This window comes from Mya arenaria, chromosome 8 (assembly GCF_026914265.1).
Source record: "Mya arenaria isolate MELC-2E11 chromosome 8, ASM2691426v1".
Lineage (NCBI taxonomy): Eukaryota > Metazoa > Mollusca > Bivalvia > Myida > Myidae > Mya > Mya arenaria.
Window position 1 is genome coordinate 7,907,689 of NC_069129.1, and position 20,467 is coordinate 7,928,155.

General features: G+C 33.7%; 1 protein-coding gene across 1 annotated transcript in view; it reads left to right on the forward strand.

Moving 5' to 3' along the window:
- Window positions 1-19,315, forward strand: part of LOC128242901 (mitogen-activated protein kinase kinase kinase 2-like) — a 75,062-nt gene extending 55,747 nt beyond the window's left edge. Inside the window, exons 9-17 of the mRNA XM_052960324.1 lie at window positions 5,303-5,355; window positions 7,089-7,171; window positions 7,841-7,985; window positions 9,207-9,358; window positions 9,749-9,897; window positions 10,318-10,443; window positions 11,162-11,291; window positions 11,887-12,070; window positions 13,735-19,315. Coding sequence (XP_052816284.1) covers window positions 5,303-5,355; window positions 7,089-7,171; window positions 7,841-7,985; window positions 9,207-9,358; window positions 9,749-9,897; window positions 10,318-10,443; window positions 11,162-11,291; window positions 11,887-12,070; window positions 13,735-13,963 — 1,251 coding nt within the window. The 3' untranslated portion in view covers window positions 13,964-19,315. The remainder of the gene's footprint in view (window positions 1-5,302; window positions 5,356-7,088; window positions 7,172-7,840; window positions 7,986-9,206; window positions 9,359-9,748; window positions 9,898-10,317; window positions 10,444-11,161; window positions 11,292-11,886; window positions 12,071-13,734) is intronic.
- The last annotated feature ends 1,152 nt before the right edge of the window (window positions 19,316-20,467 follow it).

The window sequence follows — 20,467 nt, forward strand, 5'->3', positions numbered from 1 at the left end:
AAAATGAAAAGTATACAAACAAAAGTAGATGGATTCTATCAATAAAAAGTTAGGCTAATTAAAGAACATGGAACATTAATGAAGTTGAATTACATTCTTTTATGACCATTTAATACCGGAGTCCTAGACAGAAGTTTTCGCCGTGACATAAAGGTTTAAGTCGAGACGCTGGGTGACATCGGGTCAGATTACAAACATATCAGCATATAAAGACGAGATAATTATCCTAATTTGGTAAGCATTACAGTACCCGAGCCATCTCCGTACACAATAACTGCGTTGTCAAGATAAACAACGATGCACCATTTGTTATCCGACCTTGTGCTCCTATGATTTATAGCGTGTATAATTTTGCACTGCGTAGGAGTGAGCTCTCAATGGGAAAAATAGGGGAATGAAAGTTATATACCAGAAACAATATTTTTTGTTTATTTATAACCTTTTTCGAAAATTGTGTTCCAAATCTAGTACTAATGTGTTATAGAACATGTAGGACATAATGTACCGAATTTTGTTTAAGTAAACAATTGCAATATCTTTAAAAAGAAGCTTAAGCTTTTGTTTAAACTTATTTGTTTTACAACAATTGTGAAACAAGTTTTTATTAAACACTTAGTCTTAATCGTTGACACAATGTTACACGAGAGTGTGGTCGTGTGTTGTGGGAAGAACTGTCGCATATTAATCACTCTCGTTAACACAATGTTATGTTTGAGTATGGTCTTGTGTTCGGAACTGGTGTTCCTGGAAAAAATCAACTTGTCAGGCATTGTGACCGTCAAACAAACTTACCAAAGTCCAGGCTAAGAATCGAAACCAGAGGGACGCCGTAGTAAGAAGAAATGTGCTAACAACTGCACTAAAAAGAGATATCATGCCATTTCTGGTCAAACAAATAGCATGAAATATCTGTTAAAACGATGTTTACTCTTAAACTGGTATGAGCAAATATTTGTTTCACGATACTGACTGTTTTGATAGAAGCCATTCATGTTAATACAGGCTTATATGTAATCTGCATTAATAGTTTTTGAATTATGCATGTTTTTCTCCAAAACTGTCGACAAGTACCCTAAACGAGTATCTAAATTACAAACAGAGGTAAACAAATCATTCATTTATACACACAAAAGTTTTACGGAAGTCACGATTAGACCCTGGATAAATCTGAAATGATGTGTTAAGGATGAGAAAGTCTTCCCAGGTACAACTTAAGTATTTTTTGCTCCATTTGGTAAATATGTGGCCTTAAACGAGAAAGCATGATATTGCATAAATTTTGTAGTCTTAAATGACGCATATTGAATTGTGAGAATGTTCCCAAGTCATATTTATTACATTATTATTTCACATTGCTGATATTTTTTACCATCATTAATGCCTCGTTTGTAAAGAATACCTCAGTATACATATTACCTCTATAAAGCCATAAATTTGTAACAGTTGAATTTTTTTGTGAATGTTTGGTTAAAAGTGTTAAACTGACATTGAGAGTTGTGTGAAATTGTGCTGCAGCAGAAGTTTCTTTTTACTCAACCTTTTTAGCCTTTAAAGGGGCTGTCTCACGTATGATAAAATAGCAGAAAAAAAAATGTCAAAAACTGACAAAAACTTGGCATCGATGTGTACAATGCATTGAAACTTACTAACTGAAGTACCACATAGTTTACAATTTATTTAAGTTTAGCAGTTATTTCATATTTTTCCATTAAAAAAGATTACTGGGTATGTCTACCAGGTAGAATTCATTCCTTATGCGTGATTGGCTAGTCGGTGTTATCACGTGATATTACCGAGGTAGGTGTATAGCTTAATTGTGTCACCCGATAAGAATAAGCCTTTGTAGCTCAGTGAGTAAGACGATGGACTTCAATTTTGGCGACGCGGGCTCGAACCCGGTCTCCGACACAATTTTTTTTTACATTTTGGTACTTTTTTTACAATTATGATATCAAAGCGTAACACATTCTATTAGATAATTGTCCTGAGATTCGTTACAGAGCAAAACTTTTTTTGGTGCCAATCTGTGACACAGTCCCTTTAAAATCATACTTGGGGTGTGTATTCACTAATGTCTTGAGTCTATTATTACTTAGTTTTAGACTCAGGCTCAGACATTTTCATAATCTTAAATGTTTCAAAATATCTCAAATGTAACTAATTTTGACAAAAGATGTGTTCCTAATTGTAAAACAGTTTATTTGTGATGGATACAGAAATTTATATCATATCTTTGCTCTTATAATAGCACTTGTACAAAAAAAGACTTAAATATTGGTTTTCTGAGTCTGATATTAAAACTTAAATTCAACATACAAGTGGATACTGGCCCTGTTTTATAATTTTGAATAAATTGTATAAAAACATTTATTTCAGAATGTTTTAACATTCAAGCATCATCAGTTATATATTAGCATTCGTAATTATGATACATATCATGGTAATAATCATACGTTTGACATTAATAATCTGCCAAAAAAACACCTTGATGAATTAAGTATAAACTTGGCATTAATATTCTAGAATAATTAGTAATTTCTGTTATTCAGTGCAGGTAGCATTCATGCGTATCGGTCAGATATGTCGAAATTATGTTTTTTAAGGCCGAAAAATATTAAAATGTTTGTTTCTGTTTCCCACTTCCTTAAGACACAAGTGCCAGTAGGTCGGGATGTTTATATGATTGTCACACTTAAAAAAAACATTCGTTCTGTATTAGTGTTTCCTAGATTGCTCTTTTATAATATAAACAATATATTTAGGCATGAATCAAGAATAGTAAAAATTAACAGTAAGAAAGAAATCCAAGAGTTACAGATGGAAAAAATAATGGTTGGTCGGGAAACTGGGAACAGAATGTTACGCCTTATTTATATGTTACATGACATCCTCAGTGAAAATGAGTCCAGGGGGAGTTTTTCTAACACCATACAAATTTTCATCGATCTTCTTCTTCACAAAGTTTTTCAAGTTGTACAATTTTGATTTAAAAAATATCAACAACAAAAATCAGATTTATAAGGCTTCCAAAAACTAAACATTTATCATTTAAACAATATAAAGACGTTTCAGAACCAAATAAACAAAACATACTTGACTTGCTTCTACAATGCGGGACTAGGAGATAGATGGAACAAGTTATTTGTAGAGGTAGAGACAATTTACATCTTACTTTGATAACCATCTTATTCATTTTACAAATGTTTATATAAACAAAAATAGGTTATTTATCAATACAAATTTCATTAAAGTCTCTTTCAATGAAATTTGATAGTCATATATTTTAGCTAAGCCCAAAAAGATTCTAAAATTTAATTTCACACATTATTACAAGTTTGTTTTGTAATTGTAAGTTTGTTTGGTAACCCTATCTCTTTGTTATTGAGTTGTTTTTGTTGTTGACATAAATGCACCGCAATGGGACTAAACCACACACACGTAATATATAATGATAACACTTAATATTTATGTGATTATATCAAAACATTTTGTTATTTCACCTGGCAATTTGATCTCGAACCAAGTAACAGCCATCATTGTATACATGTGGGGAAGGATCCAGGATTTGGTGTGAGAGGATGCATACCTTGGGAGGGAGGGGGTGGGGGGAGGGGGGGGCACTATAGATTGGGCCCTCTCATCCCCATTTCAAGATCATAGATTGGGCCCTCTCATCCCCAAGACCTAGAAATATACAGGCTTTGAATGTGATTTTGGGGGTTTGGAAATCATCCCCCAAGAATAATTTTGCATATTTTCATCGAATATACCGTATTTTGTGCATGTTCGCTTTACCATATTGTCGCTTGGGTAATTTAGGTCCACTACTTTGATACACTTTTAAGGCAATATTGTTTGGCTTCAGTAAGACAAAAGAAGTTTTTAAATGTTAGAGACTGATCTATCAACCTCATTTTGTGGTTAAAAGGAGTGTAAAGCTTTAAGGGAAATGGAAAGAAAACAATATGCAGACCGAGAAACCTGTTCATTACAGCATTTTTCTATCCAGGTAGATGGATTGTGTTAGATCGTTTTAAATTTATAAAAACAATATGGCATTATTTATTTGAGGAAATCAAATTCTTTGTTACGGTGTTACCTTTACATTTTAAAGGGATTCGTTCAGAGATTTTATGATGGCAATATGATTTTGTTTGAAATGGAGTTAATTTACTTACTTGTATCAACAGTAAATAGCAACTGGCAGTCATACTCATTTGAAAAGAACTTTGTATATCCAAGCCTGAAGTCATTGTGTTACTTTAATAATTCTTTTCTGCCAAAATGGGGAATTTTTTTATCATATTTTTAAATAACTGTTGAAAGCTGCACTCTCACAGATCAACAGTTTTGATAACTTCTTTTATTTTATGTCTTTGGAATCAGCCAATATTTGTCTGGACACCAGTGATAAAGACTGGTGACAAAAGATCAGATCATATTTCAATTATTGTTTAATAGCTAAAAGCGTTTATATGCCTAAAGAAAAATGAGTTTTTTTGGCATATTAAACATCATTTTTTCAACTTCAATATGAAAACCTGTGATCTGATCTTTGGTCAGCAGTTTTATATTACTAGTATCCAGACATTTACACAAAAATTGGCTGATTCCACAAGACAATAAATACAAAAGATGTCAAATTTTTTGATTTGTGAGAGTGCAGCTTTAAACAATCATTATTTTTTTTAAATTTTGTTGATATCAAATCATTAATTGTTACAAGCATTTTTTATTCCCTTTCCAAATCAAATTATTTTTCTGATGTCTGACACTATAAAACGTGAACGAGTGAACGTTTGTCCAGTTAGCGCACACGCTTCTCACCAAGGCGAACAGGTTCGATTCTCAACGCATGTGATGTTGGTTAGTGGTCACCAAGCCGGACAAGTGGGTTTTCTCAGGGTACTCCGTTTTCCCCAAAAACACAAGACCACACTCTCGCGCAACATCGTGCCAACCAGAGTGATATAGTATAAGGAATCATAACTTCCTTCACAATCGTTGTAAAATATATAATGGTTAAAGTAAAACTTGAACAAGTCCCTTTAACTGCAGTCAACCCATTTATATCAATCGTGGTTAAATGTGGTTAAATGTGATTAAACGTGATTACATATTAGACAGTCATAATAGTCAACACCAATGGAATTCCATTATCACTATTTCAATACGTGCAGTTCTTCACATATCGAATATAACGAAACTGATGCCATAATCTTATTTCTAATGCATCTCTCACTTTGGTTGGTAAACAAAATATTTCACTATCACTATTATAATTTCTGTTTTCTATTTGCAGAGTTTACTGTCGGACAGCAACAACTCCCTGGACAGTTGCTATGCCAGTGCACAGTAAGTAACTCTAGTTTTGTGTCCCTGAATGTTAAGCCAATTGACAGTTGGTGACTCTAGTTTTATGCCAGCTGCCAGTAATGCACCAGTCAATTGTAACCACCTATCCCCCCTGCACCCCCCCCCCCAGGTCCGGGGGGAATAGCGGGGGAAAGGAGCCATGTTTTTGCTTTCCAGGTGGCCCCGCAGTGCTGGGTGAATGTGGTGGTTTTGTTTTTGCGCCGAATATAGTGGGGAATGGACCTTACCTAGGATGTCCCTGGGTTGAGGGGGCATTTGGGGGGATTTAACCAGTAGTTTGTCCATGCAGGCCCGGGATTTTACCCGGGATTTGCTGGACTGAAAGTCAAAGTTCCTGCTATTCCCTGGACCGGGGGGGGGGGCGGGGGAATACAAAATTATGCTATATATATCAAATATCATATCAAATATACATGTTTTTACTTTGTATGCATACATTATGCAGTAAAAGAGCTAGTCTTATCAAGATTTTATTTATTTTTTGATAAATTCATTGCTGTTTTACTCATTCACAGAATCTGTATTTAATTAATTGGGAAAATATCATGAATTTGTGGGAAAAATGAACACTTTCGCTAGGGGAAACAGCCTTTAGGAGGCAGTAAATTACTCCAAAAAAATCACTGAAGACTTACCCTTTATTCTGGAAAATAAAGCAACCATTGTTATATTCATCTTGTAATAAGAAATATCCTTTTAGGAAGTCTTTAATTATGGCGATGCTATTAAAATATTTTGTCCATTATTCTAAAAATTTATGTTGACAAGGTCGTGTGTTGAACTAATGTTGAATGTTTCCATGGGATTAATTTACTGTAAGGCTAGAATGCTGTTTGTAACATGCATACAATTTAAGATTTATGTCATTCAACAGCGTTTTGAGTGTGTTACTTCTAATATTACTTGTTAAATTATTTGTATAACATTTCTTTCATGAATTGTGTGAAACTGTTAGTAACATAATCGCAACACGTTTTTAGAAATGTATCAAAATTTCTAGAAACTGGAAGTAACAAAAATAAATAAACAAAAATAAAGAACCAGTAAAGGATCTGACAAAAAAAATAGAATGAACATCTGTAGATAAACCATACTGGTAGAGTCTGACAGCTCGGGGAAAAAAGCAGTTTGACACCAGTATAGTCATATATCACCAGGATGATCACACAATGACTAATATTGTGAAGTGTCTTTAGCTAAGGGAGGTAACTATTAAAGTACTGAGGGGGAGAAGTTTCTACAGTTACCCACTTTTGTCAGAAAAGTTGCCATGCACTGAAAACAGAAACTGGTATTCTTCAAGCAAATTGTGTTATATTGTTAAAGCCAATTTGATTTTAAATTTCTTGCTTAATTATAGTTAAATAACGAAAAGAAGCCTTTTTGGGTCGATCGTTCAGAACTTTGTATAAGTTAACGTGATTAACGACATCGTTGCCAGTTTTTAATCGTGAACTATATGATGATGTGTTAACATATCTAAATGTCAAGAAGAACAGCTTAAACAGTTGTCTCAAAAATTGTTAGAACCACAGCAGATCAAAAGGGTCTCCATTTAACTTCCAGAGCAGTTAACAACTATAATGTTACAGCGTTGTTAACTTTAACAAAGTTCTGAACAGTCAGCAGTATATTTGACTATTATGAATCTGATCAAACTATGTTTTATTGTATTGGTCAACTGTAATTGTATTTGATTTTGTCTGTTTCAGTGGTGATCGTGGGGAGACATTTCCCAGGGGTAGAAGAGACACACGGCGCAGCATTCTCTCCGACGGCCCTCCAGAGGAGTATGGTATGTGATTATGATAAGCGGGTAGCGCTAGAAATTATTTATGTCGTGGGTGAAATTAACTAATGTCATTGGTCGAAATTATTTACGTCATCGGTGAAATTTACTTATGTAATCAGTAGAAATTATATATGCATTTGGTAGAAATCTTATATATCAGAAATAATGTATGTCTGTATGAAACTTTAAAAACAAAACCTAAAAATACAATGTCATGAAGATGTAAAATTTTGAGTGAAATTCGTGATTGTAATTCCCCTGACTTAGTAAATTAACATGCGGGTTCTGTATAAATTCAAACTTTTCAAGTTTGTGTGTTACCCAATTCTCGCTTAGTCCGGATTATGTTTTTGACCATGTCCTTGACTCATTTTTGTGTAAATTTAAATGATATTTGAGCAAGAATGTTGCTTTGAACTGATATTTTGTCACCAGTATTATATCACTACTTTCCAGATATTTACGCTAAAATTGGCTCATTCTAAGACAAAAAATAAAAAGGTTGTCAAAACTGTCCATCTTTTAGATTGCAGCTTTAAGTGTGATAGTTATATCTGAAAATAAACAATTGATATTTGATAATTAATGATAAATTAAATCTGTTAAAAAAAAAATAATTCAGAAAAGTAAAATGATCGATGTTTATTAAACAAGATTTTTGTCTGTTTTCAGATCGTATGGATCAACGGTTCGGGACCTATCCACGTAACTCGTACCCGTTCCACGCTGCAGCTTCCAACTCAGAATCCCACCGTACCTATCCCCGAATGACCATGAACGCTAAAGTGCGCACGGACACTCAAACTATTTCCCTCAGGTAACATACATATAATTCTTCTGTAGGACCCGTACCCCTTCCCCATATCTTTAATTACTGAAAGCACTGTATTGTATGGAGTACATGCCTGGTTATAAGTTAGATTTATTGTACAAAGCAATCTAGTCTTTAATTTTCTTTTTCACACATATTTAAAAACATTAAGCAAAGACTAGAGCCAGATGGATCAAAATTTGGGGGGATTTTTCTTTCCCACGGAGGGAAGGAAAAATCTCTAACAATTTTGATCCATCCCTTAGTCTTGTTTTTCGAGGTAAAATATGGTTAACGATTTTCATTTAATTTAAAAACAGTATATCCTTATTAATTTGTGGCAAGTACTATCATCAGGGTTTGTGGTAAGCTATGATGGAAAGCATGCTAGGGGCTGTTCACCTGTGTTGGTCGTCGTAATTCATCACTGTCTTTCAAAATCTTATTTACTGTAGGCCTTTAAGGAACAAACAAATTACAATCTGCTTTTTGTAAACAAACTGTCAGCTATCTACCTTTTGTCAGTATTTTTCAACCATGTTTTTTTTTCTAAGCAATTACCCATGATATTATTGTAGGATCTATTAAGCAAATGTTATGATAAATAAGACTTGTAAATCTGACCATTTACATGCATTATCCTTGAATGCACTGATTTGCTTCAATTTTGTCTCCACTGCAAAGCATGGTCGTTACATATGGATTGCTTTGTCCTGTGGTGTCGATGTCGGCATCACAATTTCGTTTCAAATCAGTAACTTTTGTGAGTCTTCAAACTTGGAATTGAATTTGGTCATGATCAATAACTGACCCCTAGTGATTTGGGGTGCAATAGATCAAAGGTCAAGTTCAAGGTAACCTTGAGAAGAAAAATTGTGGGCATTTCCAATCAACTTGGTATATAGTGTCCAAACTTGGTATGCACATTGGTTGGTGATTATTGATAATGGGGTTTATGGGTTTGATGGCCTTGACTAGAATAGTATCATCATAGGATGCACAACAGGACAGATAAATTAACATGATTACCAACAAATAACAACAAGAGAGTAATAACTTCAAGTTTAAGTGAGACTGTAATGTTCACTATACTATTTCTGATTTGCTTTTTTAACAAATTCATATTGCTTGTTTATGAAGATGCAACTTACTCTTAATTGTTCGTTATTGACCAAAGAACAAGATTTTCAAAGATAACCAGCTACTCCTGTATGATCTATATTTCAGATCTCTGGCGTCGCGGGGCAGCGAGGGAACCCTCAGTACAAGCTCCAGTAGTTCCGGTTTCCCGCCAGAGCCCGAGGACTCCCCCGAGGGCCGATTATTCAAACGGAGCAGTCAGGATGGGAGCCCATTGTATAACCCTGCATACTCAAAATGTGAGTCAACTTAAAGATAATGAATTGACCTACATCAAAACAACTTCATTTGGTCTGGATTAACAATAACTAGAGCCCTCCATACAAAGATTGTATAGTGTGCTGTTGTTAATTTTAATCAAGACCGAATAATTACAAACAATACATTTAGGTGTCTTTCCAAATAAAAAACAAACAAACTGTAATTTCAAAAAGATGAACCAGAATGGAAAAAAACGCTAGTAAAATAAAAATGCTAGAAGGCAATAAAAAATGAAGTCAGGTGGAGCTTTGGTATTTTTTGTTGTGAATAGGTTTATATGAACCATAACCTTTCTACCATACAATTTTCTGATGCTTAGGTATCCTTTGATGTAAGACATAATCCATTTATCACTGTGGTTATTACAGCACCCCAGTGCCCGAGAAACTGGCGTAAAGGCAACAGACTGGGTTGCGGAGCATTCGGGGAGGTGTATTTGTGTTTTGACCATGACACGGGGCGTGAGCTGGCATGTAAGGTGGTCAAACTGGTCACCGTCAACGCTGAAGTCTCCAAGGTGAGTCTGTTGTTATGAGATGGACTAAAACAGAGTTAAAAGATCTATATTGTATTTGATACTTGAAATGGTGTTGTAAATGATGCTGCAAAATAGAACATGGTTACTATGGCAATAATGCTTGGGCTGCTACTGATGATGATTATTAGTGAGCCATACATATGTTGGTGGTGATTATTTTGTTGCTTCTGCTATGATGATGATGGTTGTAGCGTAAGTGGTGGTGGTGGTGCTGCTGGTGCTGACTATGATAATGATGATGACAAAGATGATGATGGTGGTGAAGGAGCTGGCAGCAGCGACAATAATTTTTTGTACAAATCATACAAACGTTCATTACGTAGTGTAGAAGTTGTTTACCTTTAGTACAACATGCCTTATTACAGTTATAACAATGTCTTTCTTTATAATCCTTTGCAGGAGGTTCGCGCCCTAGAAAATGAGATTAACTTGTTACGTAACTTTGCTCATGAGCGGATAGTTCAGTATTACGGTTGTTCATCGGAGGGACAGGATATGACAATATTTATGGAATACATGGCTGGGGTAAGTGTACTTTAGCTTTCCAAATTCACATGCATACAGAATGGCCCCATCTTCTAACAATTTCCAAAGTATAATTACTACACGGAAATATTTATTTGTAATATTGAATTGAAAAGAGATTGTAGGATATGATCACTTTTTCAAATTGATATTACAAATGGATATTCCTGTAAAGTAGTAATTAGCTCAAATTCGCTTGGCTCGATTTCCTCGTTGGCTCAAACTGGATGTAAAGGACTAATTTCTTAATATTTTATGTAAGCATTCCCACTTGACTCGAAATTTCAGACGCTTGAGGTATTTTCGCCGGTCCTTAGGAGTTCAAGCCAACAGGTTCGACTGTAGCTTGTTCTCTAAAATTAATGCACTCTTAAAAAACCTGGTGCTAGCTTGGTAAAAAAAACAACTGTTTATGCCTAGCAGTTTTATTATTTTATCAATGATCTGCTGGATTATGTTTCACAGAAATAAATGACTGCTAATTGTTTTACAAAACAATGTAGCTTCTATTGTAAACATTTTCTTGTTCTGTTGTTTAGTAGAAATAATATCATTTGATGGTTTCGAAAAATTGAATAATATTCGGTGTAAACAATATATAAAATATTTAAACTAACCAATCTCCATTATTGCGCATCAACAAGCCAAGTAATTTGTTTCTGCTTCAAACATTATCCATCTAGTACTCAAAATGTTAATTCTAATTCATTTGCTTCAGGGTTCTGTGTTTGACGTGATTAACAAGTATGGGGCCTTGACAGAGCCGGTCACGGGGCGATATACCCGACAGATCCTCGAGGGGCTCGCATATCTACATAAAAATTCCATAGTTCACCGGGATGTTAAAGGTGAGTGGGGCCTGGGGGTAGTTGTAGAATAATTGGGGTGTGGGGGTGTTGCTAATATCTTTGAATATGTCTGGCAGACCCAAAAATGTGCCTGTCTTTTCAACTTGTCTGTTTTTTTGAAGAAATAAAGTTGAGGTAGTGTCATAGCATGCCATTTTGTCGGATTTGGCATCAGTATATAAAAACTTTAACATTGGACATAGCTTGAAACCTTTCAAAAGAACCAAGTGAAATTTGGTACACATGTTGCCAGGGACAATGCACATATGTAAAGAAAGGCCTGTAACTCTGGCTTCAATATCTGTCAAGTTATGCCCCTTGCTTGACTGAACGAACTAAGATCAGCATTGGTTTTCACTACGAGGATCTCTTGTTACTTCTTAACCATGCTAATGTTATGCTTGTTCTAATTTTATGTCTTCACCTTCCTACAACATTCACAGCATGTCACCTAACTATAAGAATAGTAAATGTTTCTTTTCCTTGATATATATATTATAACATATCAAATTGAAATTCAAGACGAATGTTCAGCATAAATTTACTTTTTTATTATTATAATTATAGACTAATGGATTCATTCTATGTGTTGCAGGTGCTAATATTTTACGTGATAACTCTGGCAACATAAAGTTGGCAGACTTTGGCACGAGTAAGCGGTTGAAGACAATTGTCACGTGCAGTGGTATGCAGGAGAAGAACACGGTCGTGGGTACCCCGTACTGGATGGCTCCCGAAGTGATCAATGGCGAGACTTATGGCAGAAAGGCAGACTTATGGTAAGCACATGCGTGTTGTTCTTTTCTGCTCAAACTTTTTTCCAAATTTTGGAAATAATCAGTAATTTGTGTCTCACAATTATTTCCTTAGTTACCGTAAACGACTGGTTATAAGACGATAGGGGTTATTAGACGCAGGGAAAAAATTCTATGAAAAGTTGGAGAAAAAAACTTTTAATCTATGTTTTTGGTTAAAAGACGCATAGAAAATATGTCAAAAACGTCATTCAATTTCGGCCACCATGTTTGTTGACAGTGACGAAAAATATTTTTTTCGTGAAAATGGCGATGGTTATCTTGAAAACCATACAATGATAATGCAAAATGTGTTTCATTTTAATTCATTTTATGTTAGGAAAGGCACTTAAAAGAACTGATTGTGACCATTTGTTTCTGGGTAGCACTGAAAGGTGCCCTTTATGAAAATATGTAAGATTTCTTTTTGACAGTATATCGTAAACGATAACCTGTCGAGAATGAAGTTAAGTTATGCATACTGTAAACCTTATATTGTGCGGGTTTGTTCTTAAAATGTCAACACCTACAGAAAAAAATAAAGTTCCCGTAAATGTGTGAAAAAAAACAAGACCATTATCGCATCAATTTGTAGTATTGGTATGTTAAACAGAACAAAAGGCAATGCGAGTTTTTCACACCTTATCATACAACTGACAAAAAATATTTTGACAGTACCCAACTTTGCTTTCTTATATGCAAGTTTAATTATTGTTCAATTCAATTTATTATTAAAAATAATATTGAATAACTTTAATCGAAAAATATTTAATCGAAAAATATTTTTGTTAAAATTATAAACGTCTTACGATATACCGTATACCGATCTTCCAACAGCCGTTTTAACCCGTATATAATCGATCAATATGACGCGAGTAACATCCCTTTCTACATAAATCTAAACAAACTCTCGGCTTGAAATCGACCTCAGAAAAAAAGTTCAAAAAATTAAAAATTGTTACTGGTTATTATACGCAGGCATTTTTTTTGCATCGGAAAGTGAGGGAAAAAACGTGTCTAATACCCAGTCATTTATGGTATAGTAATACTCCAATACTATAATCTTCATACACATTAATCTTGATATAAAAATATTTGTTCATGCATTCGCTTGTTTAGGTAACTAGAAAGTGCTAAGTCTCTAATTTTCTGTTAAGGCCGAAAAAAAATAGGTTTGTTTCAAATAACAATAATTTTTGTTACTGCTGATTTGAGTTTTTTTCAAAAAAACTTTATTTATTTTTAATGAATGAATTAGGTGATCAAAGGAGGTAACTGCAGTCTTTCAGCCAAATGGAATGGTAATCTGACCTAAAATGAGAATTGGTGTAATTTGAAGGGTACTGTTTGCCATGTCAGAAAAATTCAGACTGTATACCATAGTTTTCTCTGTAAAGACAGGCTGCTGGCCAAAACGGAATGTTCAAATGGCAATTAGGTTGGTTCAAATTTGGGAAAAATGAATGGATTTTAAGTAGAATAAGTAGTTGGTTTCTTTATTATTTGAGAAGATTGAACTAAACTTATTGAGAACCCTGTAACCAGAAACAATTCTTTTTTTTCACTTAAGCCTAAGTGCAAAAGTTTTGAACTGAAGGAATGAAGTTGCTTTCTTTTATTGCATAACTTAAATTTGTTTCTCATTTCAGGAGTGTTGGTTGTACAGTGGTAGAAATGTTGACAAAGAAACCTCCATGGCCTGAGCTTGAAACCATGGCAGCCATTTATAAAATAGCAACGGCGGACTTCCCAAAGTACCGTTTACCCGACAGTACTACAGACTATGTGCATGACTTCTTAAAACTTGTGTTTAAACGTGATTCTAGACAGAGACCCACAGCCGAGGACCTTTTATTACACCCAATGGTTAATAGGTGAACAGGGAAACATAAGTCTAGTGATTTTAATTAATTTATACTGGAACAAAATTATATTGGGAAGTGGTTCCTTTATGATATGTGGTGGAAGTGAAAGTGTTGGTGTTGACGTGATCCTCGTATACTTGTAAAATAGGGAGTTTTACATAATCAGTGTCTGTGATTGTTATTTGTCCATATGCATATATGGTTTGAAGGTGAACTGGGAAGCATTTTATCCATATATGTATTTATGGTAAAAAGGTGAACTCAGAAGGATTTTGAACCATATGGGAATGCAGTAAATTAGTGAACTGGGAAGCATTTTATCCATATGTATTTATGGTAAAAAGGTGAACTCAGAAGGATTTTGAACCATATGGGTATGCAGTAAATTATTGAACTGGGAAGCATTTTATCCATATGTATTTATGGTAAAAAGGTGAACTCAGAAGAATTTTGAACCATATGGGTATGCAGTAAATTAGTGAACTGGGAAGCGTTTTTATTCGTATGCATAAACGGTAAAGAGGTGAACTGGGAAGCTTTTTTTTCGTATGCATAAACGGTAAAGAGGTGAACTGGGAAGCATTTTCATCTGTATAGATATATGGTAAATAGGTGTACTGGGATGCATTTTGATGAATCCTGACTCATCAGCATGAGGAAGTGGTTATATTGTTTTTCACAAGGAGAGATGGTGGAAATGAATGTTGGACAGGGTGGGTTTGTAAAACTTGGAATATTACTTAACCAGTTAAGTGGAGTGCCTGTGATGGGTTTTATGGTGAACAGGGAACGAAGAAGCATTCATTTGTTTAATTTTGCAATAAACTTGTCTTTTGACATCCTGTAGTATAAATGTAAATTGCATAAGATAGCTTTGAACTGAATGAGCGCATATATGCTTCCAACAGAGACATAATTCGTGAGAAATATTATCAAACAGAGATGACATTTCAAATGAAATGAAAAGTATAAACTTGGAAGGAAATTGGAAGTGATATTAGTGTAAACATTGTGATGAAGTGAGAGTGATGTGATATTTCGAAATGGAATGAAGGGTTATTAAGTTTCGATATTTAATGGACAATGTGAGTTTATGTGCCTTGAATCAACTACTTAAGTGTCTATTGCATGGAACACTTATATGGAACTGATTTGCTGATAAGACATTGAGCTGCAGCCGATTGTATAAACTGGGATATGTTGTTCGATAAGTTGTCCATAGGCTTTTCTTTGGCCAGTTTGCACTAAACATGGAATTGATTCAAAATTGCTGAATAGATATTGAACTGCAGCTGATTGTATATAACTGGTAATTGTCCGCAGGCTGTTTTTGGCCAGTTTGCACATTTAAGGAATTTGATTGGACGATATTCGGTATTCGATAACTATTGACCAATCAATAAACATTTTGGATAACTTTCAACAAACATAAGAGAACTCGTTTTATTCAATTGTCTGTGGCAGCCTGGCAATTAATTGTGTTTAACTTTGATTATTTGTCCACATGATATCGTTTGGCCATTTGACTCATTTAAATGATTTGATTGGATGATAGTAATTATTGTTTTTATTGGCAAATCTTAACATTTTGGCTAACTATGACCAAACCTAAGAGTTAACTCAATTTATTCAATTGGCTGCGGCAGCATTTGGAATAAAAAAAATTGATAACTTGTTAACAGGTTATCTTTTGGCTAGTTGACTTTTTAAAACGATTTGATTGGTTAGTAGTTATTATTGGATAAATATTGACCAATCAAGAAACATTTAAAACGATTTGATTGGTTAGTAGTTATTATTGGATAAATATTGACCAATCAAGAAACATTTCGGATAAGTTTGACCAAATCAAATAGTTAACCAGTTTTATACAGTTGTCTGCAGTTGCCCTTGGTTGAACAAATACAATTTCAGGTAACTGACTTACAAATACACTGCTCATAATATCAGCGATTTGCAACAATGTAGAAGTATGATGCTTGGTGACCCCATATAACTTGAGTATCATTTGAAAGTTAGTGCTTGCTGATAAATAACAAGTGTGTGTGGTATAAAAGACTGAAAATACAGTATAGATACTATCATTGCAATTTGTAACTTTTGGTATTTATTTGATGAAAACTGAAATTGGTCATAAAATGGCTTATTTTGCAATAGTTTTAAGGTCGAAAAAGCTTGGTGGTATTTTATTTGGTATTATCTTTTCATATTCTATTTCTACATATAAACACCTTTCAACTGATAGCAAAATACTAAAAAATGGCTTCACCTAGCATCCAAAAATTACATTATTAAATATTGGACTGTGGCTTAAATGGACAGTGTACATGTAGTTCTTACAAGTGCTGTGATTTTGGTTTGCGGACTCTTCAAAAAGAGATTGTTGGTATATGATACAAGTTCTAGCGTGGAATACATGTTGACTGGATAACCGGATTGTCACTACTTACAGAATAATTTCTATGTGCTGTTGGTAATGTCTTTCAGAATTGAAGTTGTTCAAGGGAATAATATAATATATTGATGCATGCATTTTGAGTCTAATGGATCATTTCAGAGCTTGATATTTTTCAGTGGAACATTATATGATAATTTGATGATACTGCTAGCGAATGAGTGTGATTTTTTTTCTTTAAATACAATTACTCAGTAGTATTTCGAATTTTGTGTTTCTTTAAAGAAGTGCTTTTTCTATAAATAGTAAAAATAGTTATGATTTTATAAAATTGGGAAAAAATCTGTTATAAAAACAAATAATGGTTTTCAATAATACATTTGAACATAAAAGTTCTGTAATATAATAAAAATAAATTTGCATCTTAATTTTTTTTTAAATTTTTGATTATTGTTTTTTTTTTTTTAAATGATTGATTTTTTTAGTATTTTCCATGTAACATACCAGTACATGTGTAATATGTAGGGTTAATTCCAGAAGTTACCAAAACATACTATATTTTAATGTGGATTGGTACATTTTGACATTAACCCCACAATATTATGTTCAGCTGTATTTGGGTTTTCATAAAATCAGTAATTATCTTTCTTTAGTTCTTGTTTGGATTCCGAACTCTCTGTGATAAATGTACTGATGTTGGTGAGCACTTTGCACTTCCTTGATTAAATCCTATGCAATTTACCCAGTAATTAAATATGCACATTTTTTTGGCAGGTACAAATTTCCGTTACAGAATAGTATTTGAAATAGTAATCTTAGGTCATTCTGATCCCATAATGAGGCACTTGTTTGTTCAAAATGTTGATTTAGACTAAATTAATGAACTTATACAACATGGATGAAGTTTGCTACCGAATTTTACTGTAGAGAGTATGCTAAAATAGATAAAGTACAGTGGGGAAAAAAAAAATCCAGTAAATAGAAGATAATTGTTTATTTCAGTGTGAGATTGAAATATGCTTTACCTAGTGAGCACCAAAATTTGTATTGACTTTAAAATGAGGTGAAATGTTTTGCAATCAGCCCTGTGCGTGCTGACCCGAATACAATCTTTATTACCAGGCAATACTTGCAATCATAATCTGAGGAGAATAGCTGCATACTATCTGTAGGAAAATTTGAAATGCTTGTATATTATTTTTGAATTCTTCACAGCATCCATTATGAATTGATATGAAGAATTTCAATGACCGAAGGCATATGTTCACAACTTGTTGTCTGAAATGAGCCACATGAATCAAATCATATGTTAACCAGTTGTTTACTTGTCTCTTTTTTGAAGAACAAAGGTCAAGGTATTGTCATAAGCCTTGGCGTTAATGTCGTCGGTGGCGTCCATGTGCAAAACAATTGACATCGGCCACAACTGAAAAGATTGTACAAGATATTCAAATGAAACTTGGTACACTTGTTGCCAGAGATAGTACAAACATGTACAGCAAGGCCCATAACTCTTGCTTGAATATTGAGTTATGTCTCTTTATTGACTGAAAAAGAATAGACAAGCATTGCCGTTGTCTTTGCAGTGCTCTTGTTCTAAGTTAAGTTACAGTCTCAGAAACATTTACTTAATATGCAAATTCTGTTAGTTGGTAGTTATTCTGTCACGAAATTTTACTATGTGCCTTAATTACCTGAACTGCCAAATTAAAACACCTTATTACTTAACAAGAATTTTCTTTACACATTTAGTATTGAAAAACAGTTGAATGCAAATCTACTGAATACCACCCAACATTTTGTGAAAAGAAATTTGATTGATATTTTGATATTATAAAATTTCATGATATTCAGCTATTTCATGATGATTTTCCAGAATCTTATTGACTATTTAAGTTTGATGTAAATTCAGCATTCTTCTTATTGAGCTTTTAATTTTAAGTCTGTTGTGTTTTTCAGTTAGTTTCTTATAGTTTTCTTTAATATGTGCTATTTGGATGTCAATCTTGTTTCTGTTTAAAACTGTTTTCTATAATTATACCATAGTTTGTTTACATAATCAAAATCATGTGCTATACAGTTGATTTCCACTGGAAAAGTGCAAAACTTGTATGCAAAGTTTACATATAAAATCGCATTCATGGCAACGTTCATTGGCCCATCTTTTTTCATGCACGTAACACATCAAATTAACATTGATGAGAATTCATAGGATCTATTTGAAACTTAAGAGCTGTTTTTTGTCAGTGTAGGAAAAGTTTATTTTATTTAAAAAAAAAAAAACTTAAACAATGTTTGAAACACACTAAACACTGAACTGATTTTCTTGATCTTCCAATATTTTTGCGTACACTCATGGTAAAGATCCCCTAATAGTCATTTATAATAAGTATCTTAATTATTGTTTGTATTTGGATCGTGAATCGGGAAAATAATTCTGTAATATTTTCAATGAAAAAAATATTTTTTTTACATTTACGGAGAAACAAATTTATGGCGCCTTAAGATGATTTTCTTGATTTCATAACACTATCTTTCATGTTGTTAATTGCTTAAAATTAAGATTTTGTTAATTTCTTCCGTAAAATGAAGAATGAATAACCTATTAGACCCTCAAAAAGTATGGATGTAGATTGAGGATCAAAGTCTTAATAATCAATGTCTTTTCATTATGAAAATCAAAACTTTCATTTTGTTGTTAACTGATTTGCTATTTTTTTAAATTTTAAATCTTAGACATACTTATGTGTATAGTTTGTTTACATTTCTACTTATTTCTACTTGATGTCATTATTTGTTCATATTTTATGCCAGTTAACTCGACCAGAGATGCTTGGAGGACATGGTCATGATTCATTATGTTTCAAACCGTTAAGAGTATATCAATATATTTGTTATGTGTGCAAATTTTATACCCATGACATAAAAAATATCATTATAAAATACTGAAAATAAATATTTTAAAAACTATGATTTTAGTGTTCATTTGCCTTCAAATTACTTTGAAACTCGAAGTTGACATATAAGAGTATATATAGAGTTAACTGCCTTTTGCTGGCCTGTACAGTGGATAAACTGTACGTCTTGATGCCTAGTTAAAGCCTTCTATAAGTGACCCCACCCACCCACCCCCCTCAAAACCGCGTATTAGTACACAACCTATGTTAATTGATCTAAATGTTATGCCTTATTGGCCAATCAGATCTCCAATCATAGTAGCCTGCTGTGCATTTTTCGATGCTTTATTATATAAATAGACCCTAAATGGCCAATAAACCAATACACAGGAAATTGGCCCCTACTGTTACACCATTGCGATTAGCAGGAGTTGCACAGCAGGGGATTATCATGCCAAACATTCCTTAAACAAGGCCTTGGATAACATTGGTGTCGTCCTTGTGCTTAATCTTTATGTTTAGCCATAACTCAAACCGTCAGTTATTTACACAAGTGTTACTTGTAACTATGTGTGTATATGACATGCACATCCCTCAACTGTATAACATGGTTGATCAATGCTACCTGATTTAAAAACGAACGAGCATGATCAATCTCTTGCGATGCTCTTGTGGTGAGAACTGTTGACTCCTGGTAAATTAAATGGTCGAGCAACGCCACTTGATTTAAAAATGGACGAGCATTGTTATCCTCTTGCAATCCTTGTAAAACGAAACTATTGATAGCTAGTTGAATACATGGCATAGCAATGCCACATCATCGTGAAATGGACGAGCTGTGTTATTCTCTTGTGGTGCTCTTGTTATGAGAACTGTTGATGCCAGGTAAGCTCATGTTATTTTTATTGTCAATTTCCGCATCGTGGCATTGATGCCACCGAGTAAAGTTAATGTAGGATTAGAAAACTTTACATTTAATAAAGTTGCATAATGCCTAAGTAACTTGCTCCGCAACAAAGAGTTCCTAATGCCCTAGAGGTTTGATATGTAGCATGCTTCTCCACAAAGTATGTCTAACGCCTTAAACGTTTCATATGTAACATGCTCCTACAAACATATTTCAAATGGCTTTAACGCTTGGTATGCAGCATGGTTTTCCAAAAGGTATGTCTAGTCACTAGACATACCTTTTGGAAAACCATGCTGCATACCAAGCGTTAAAGTG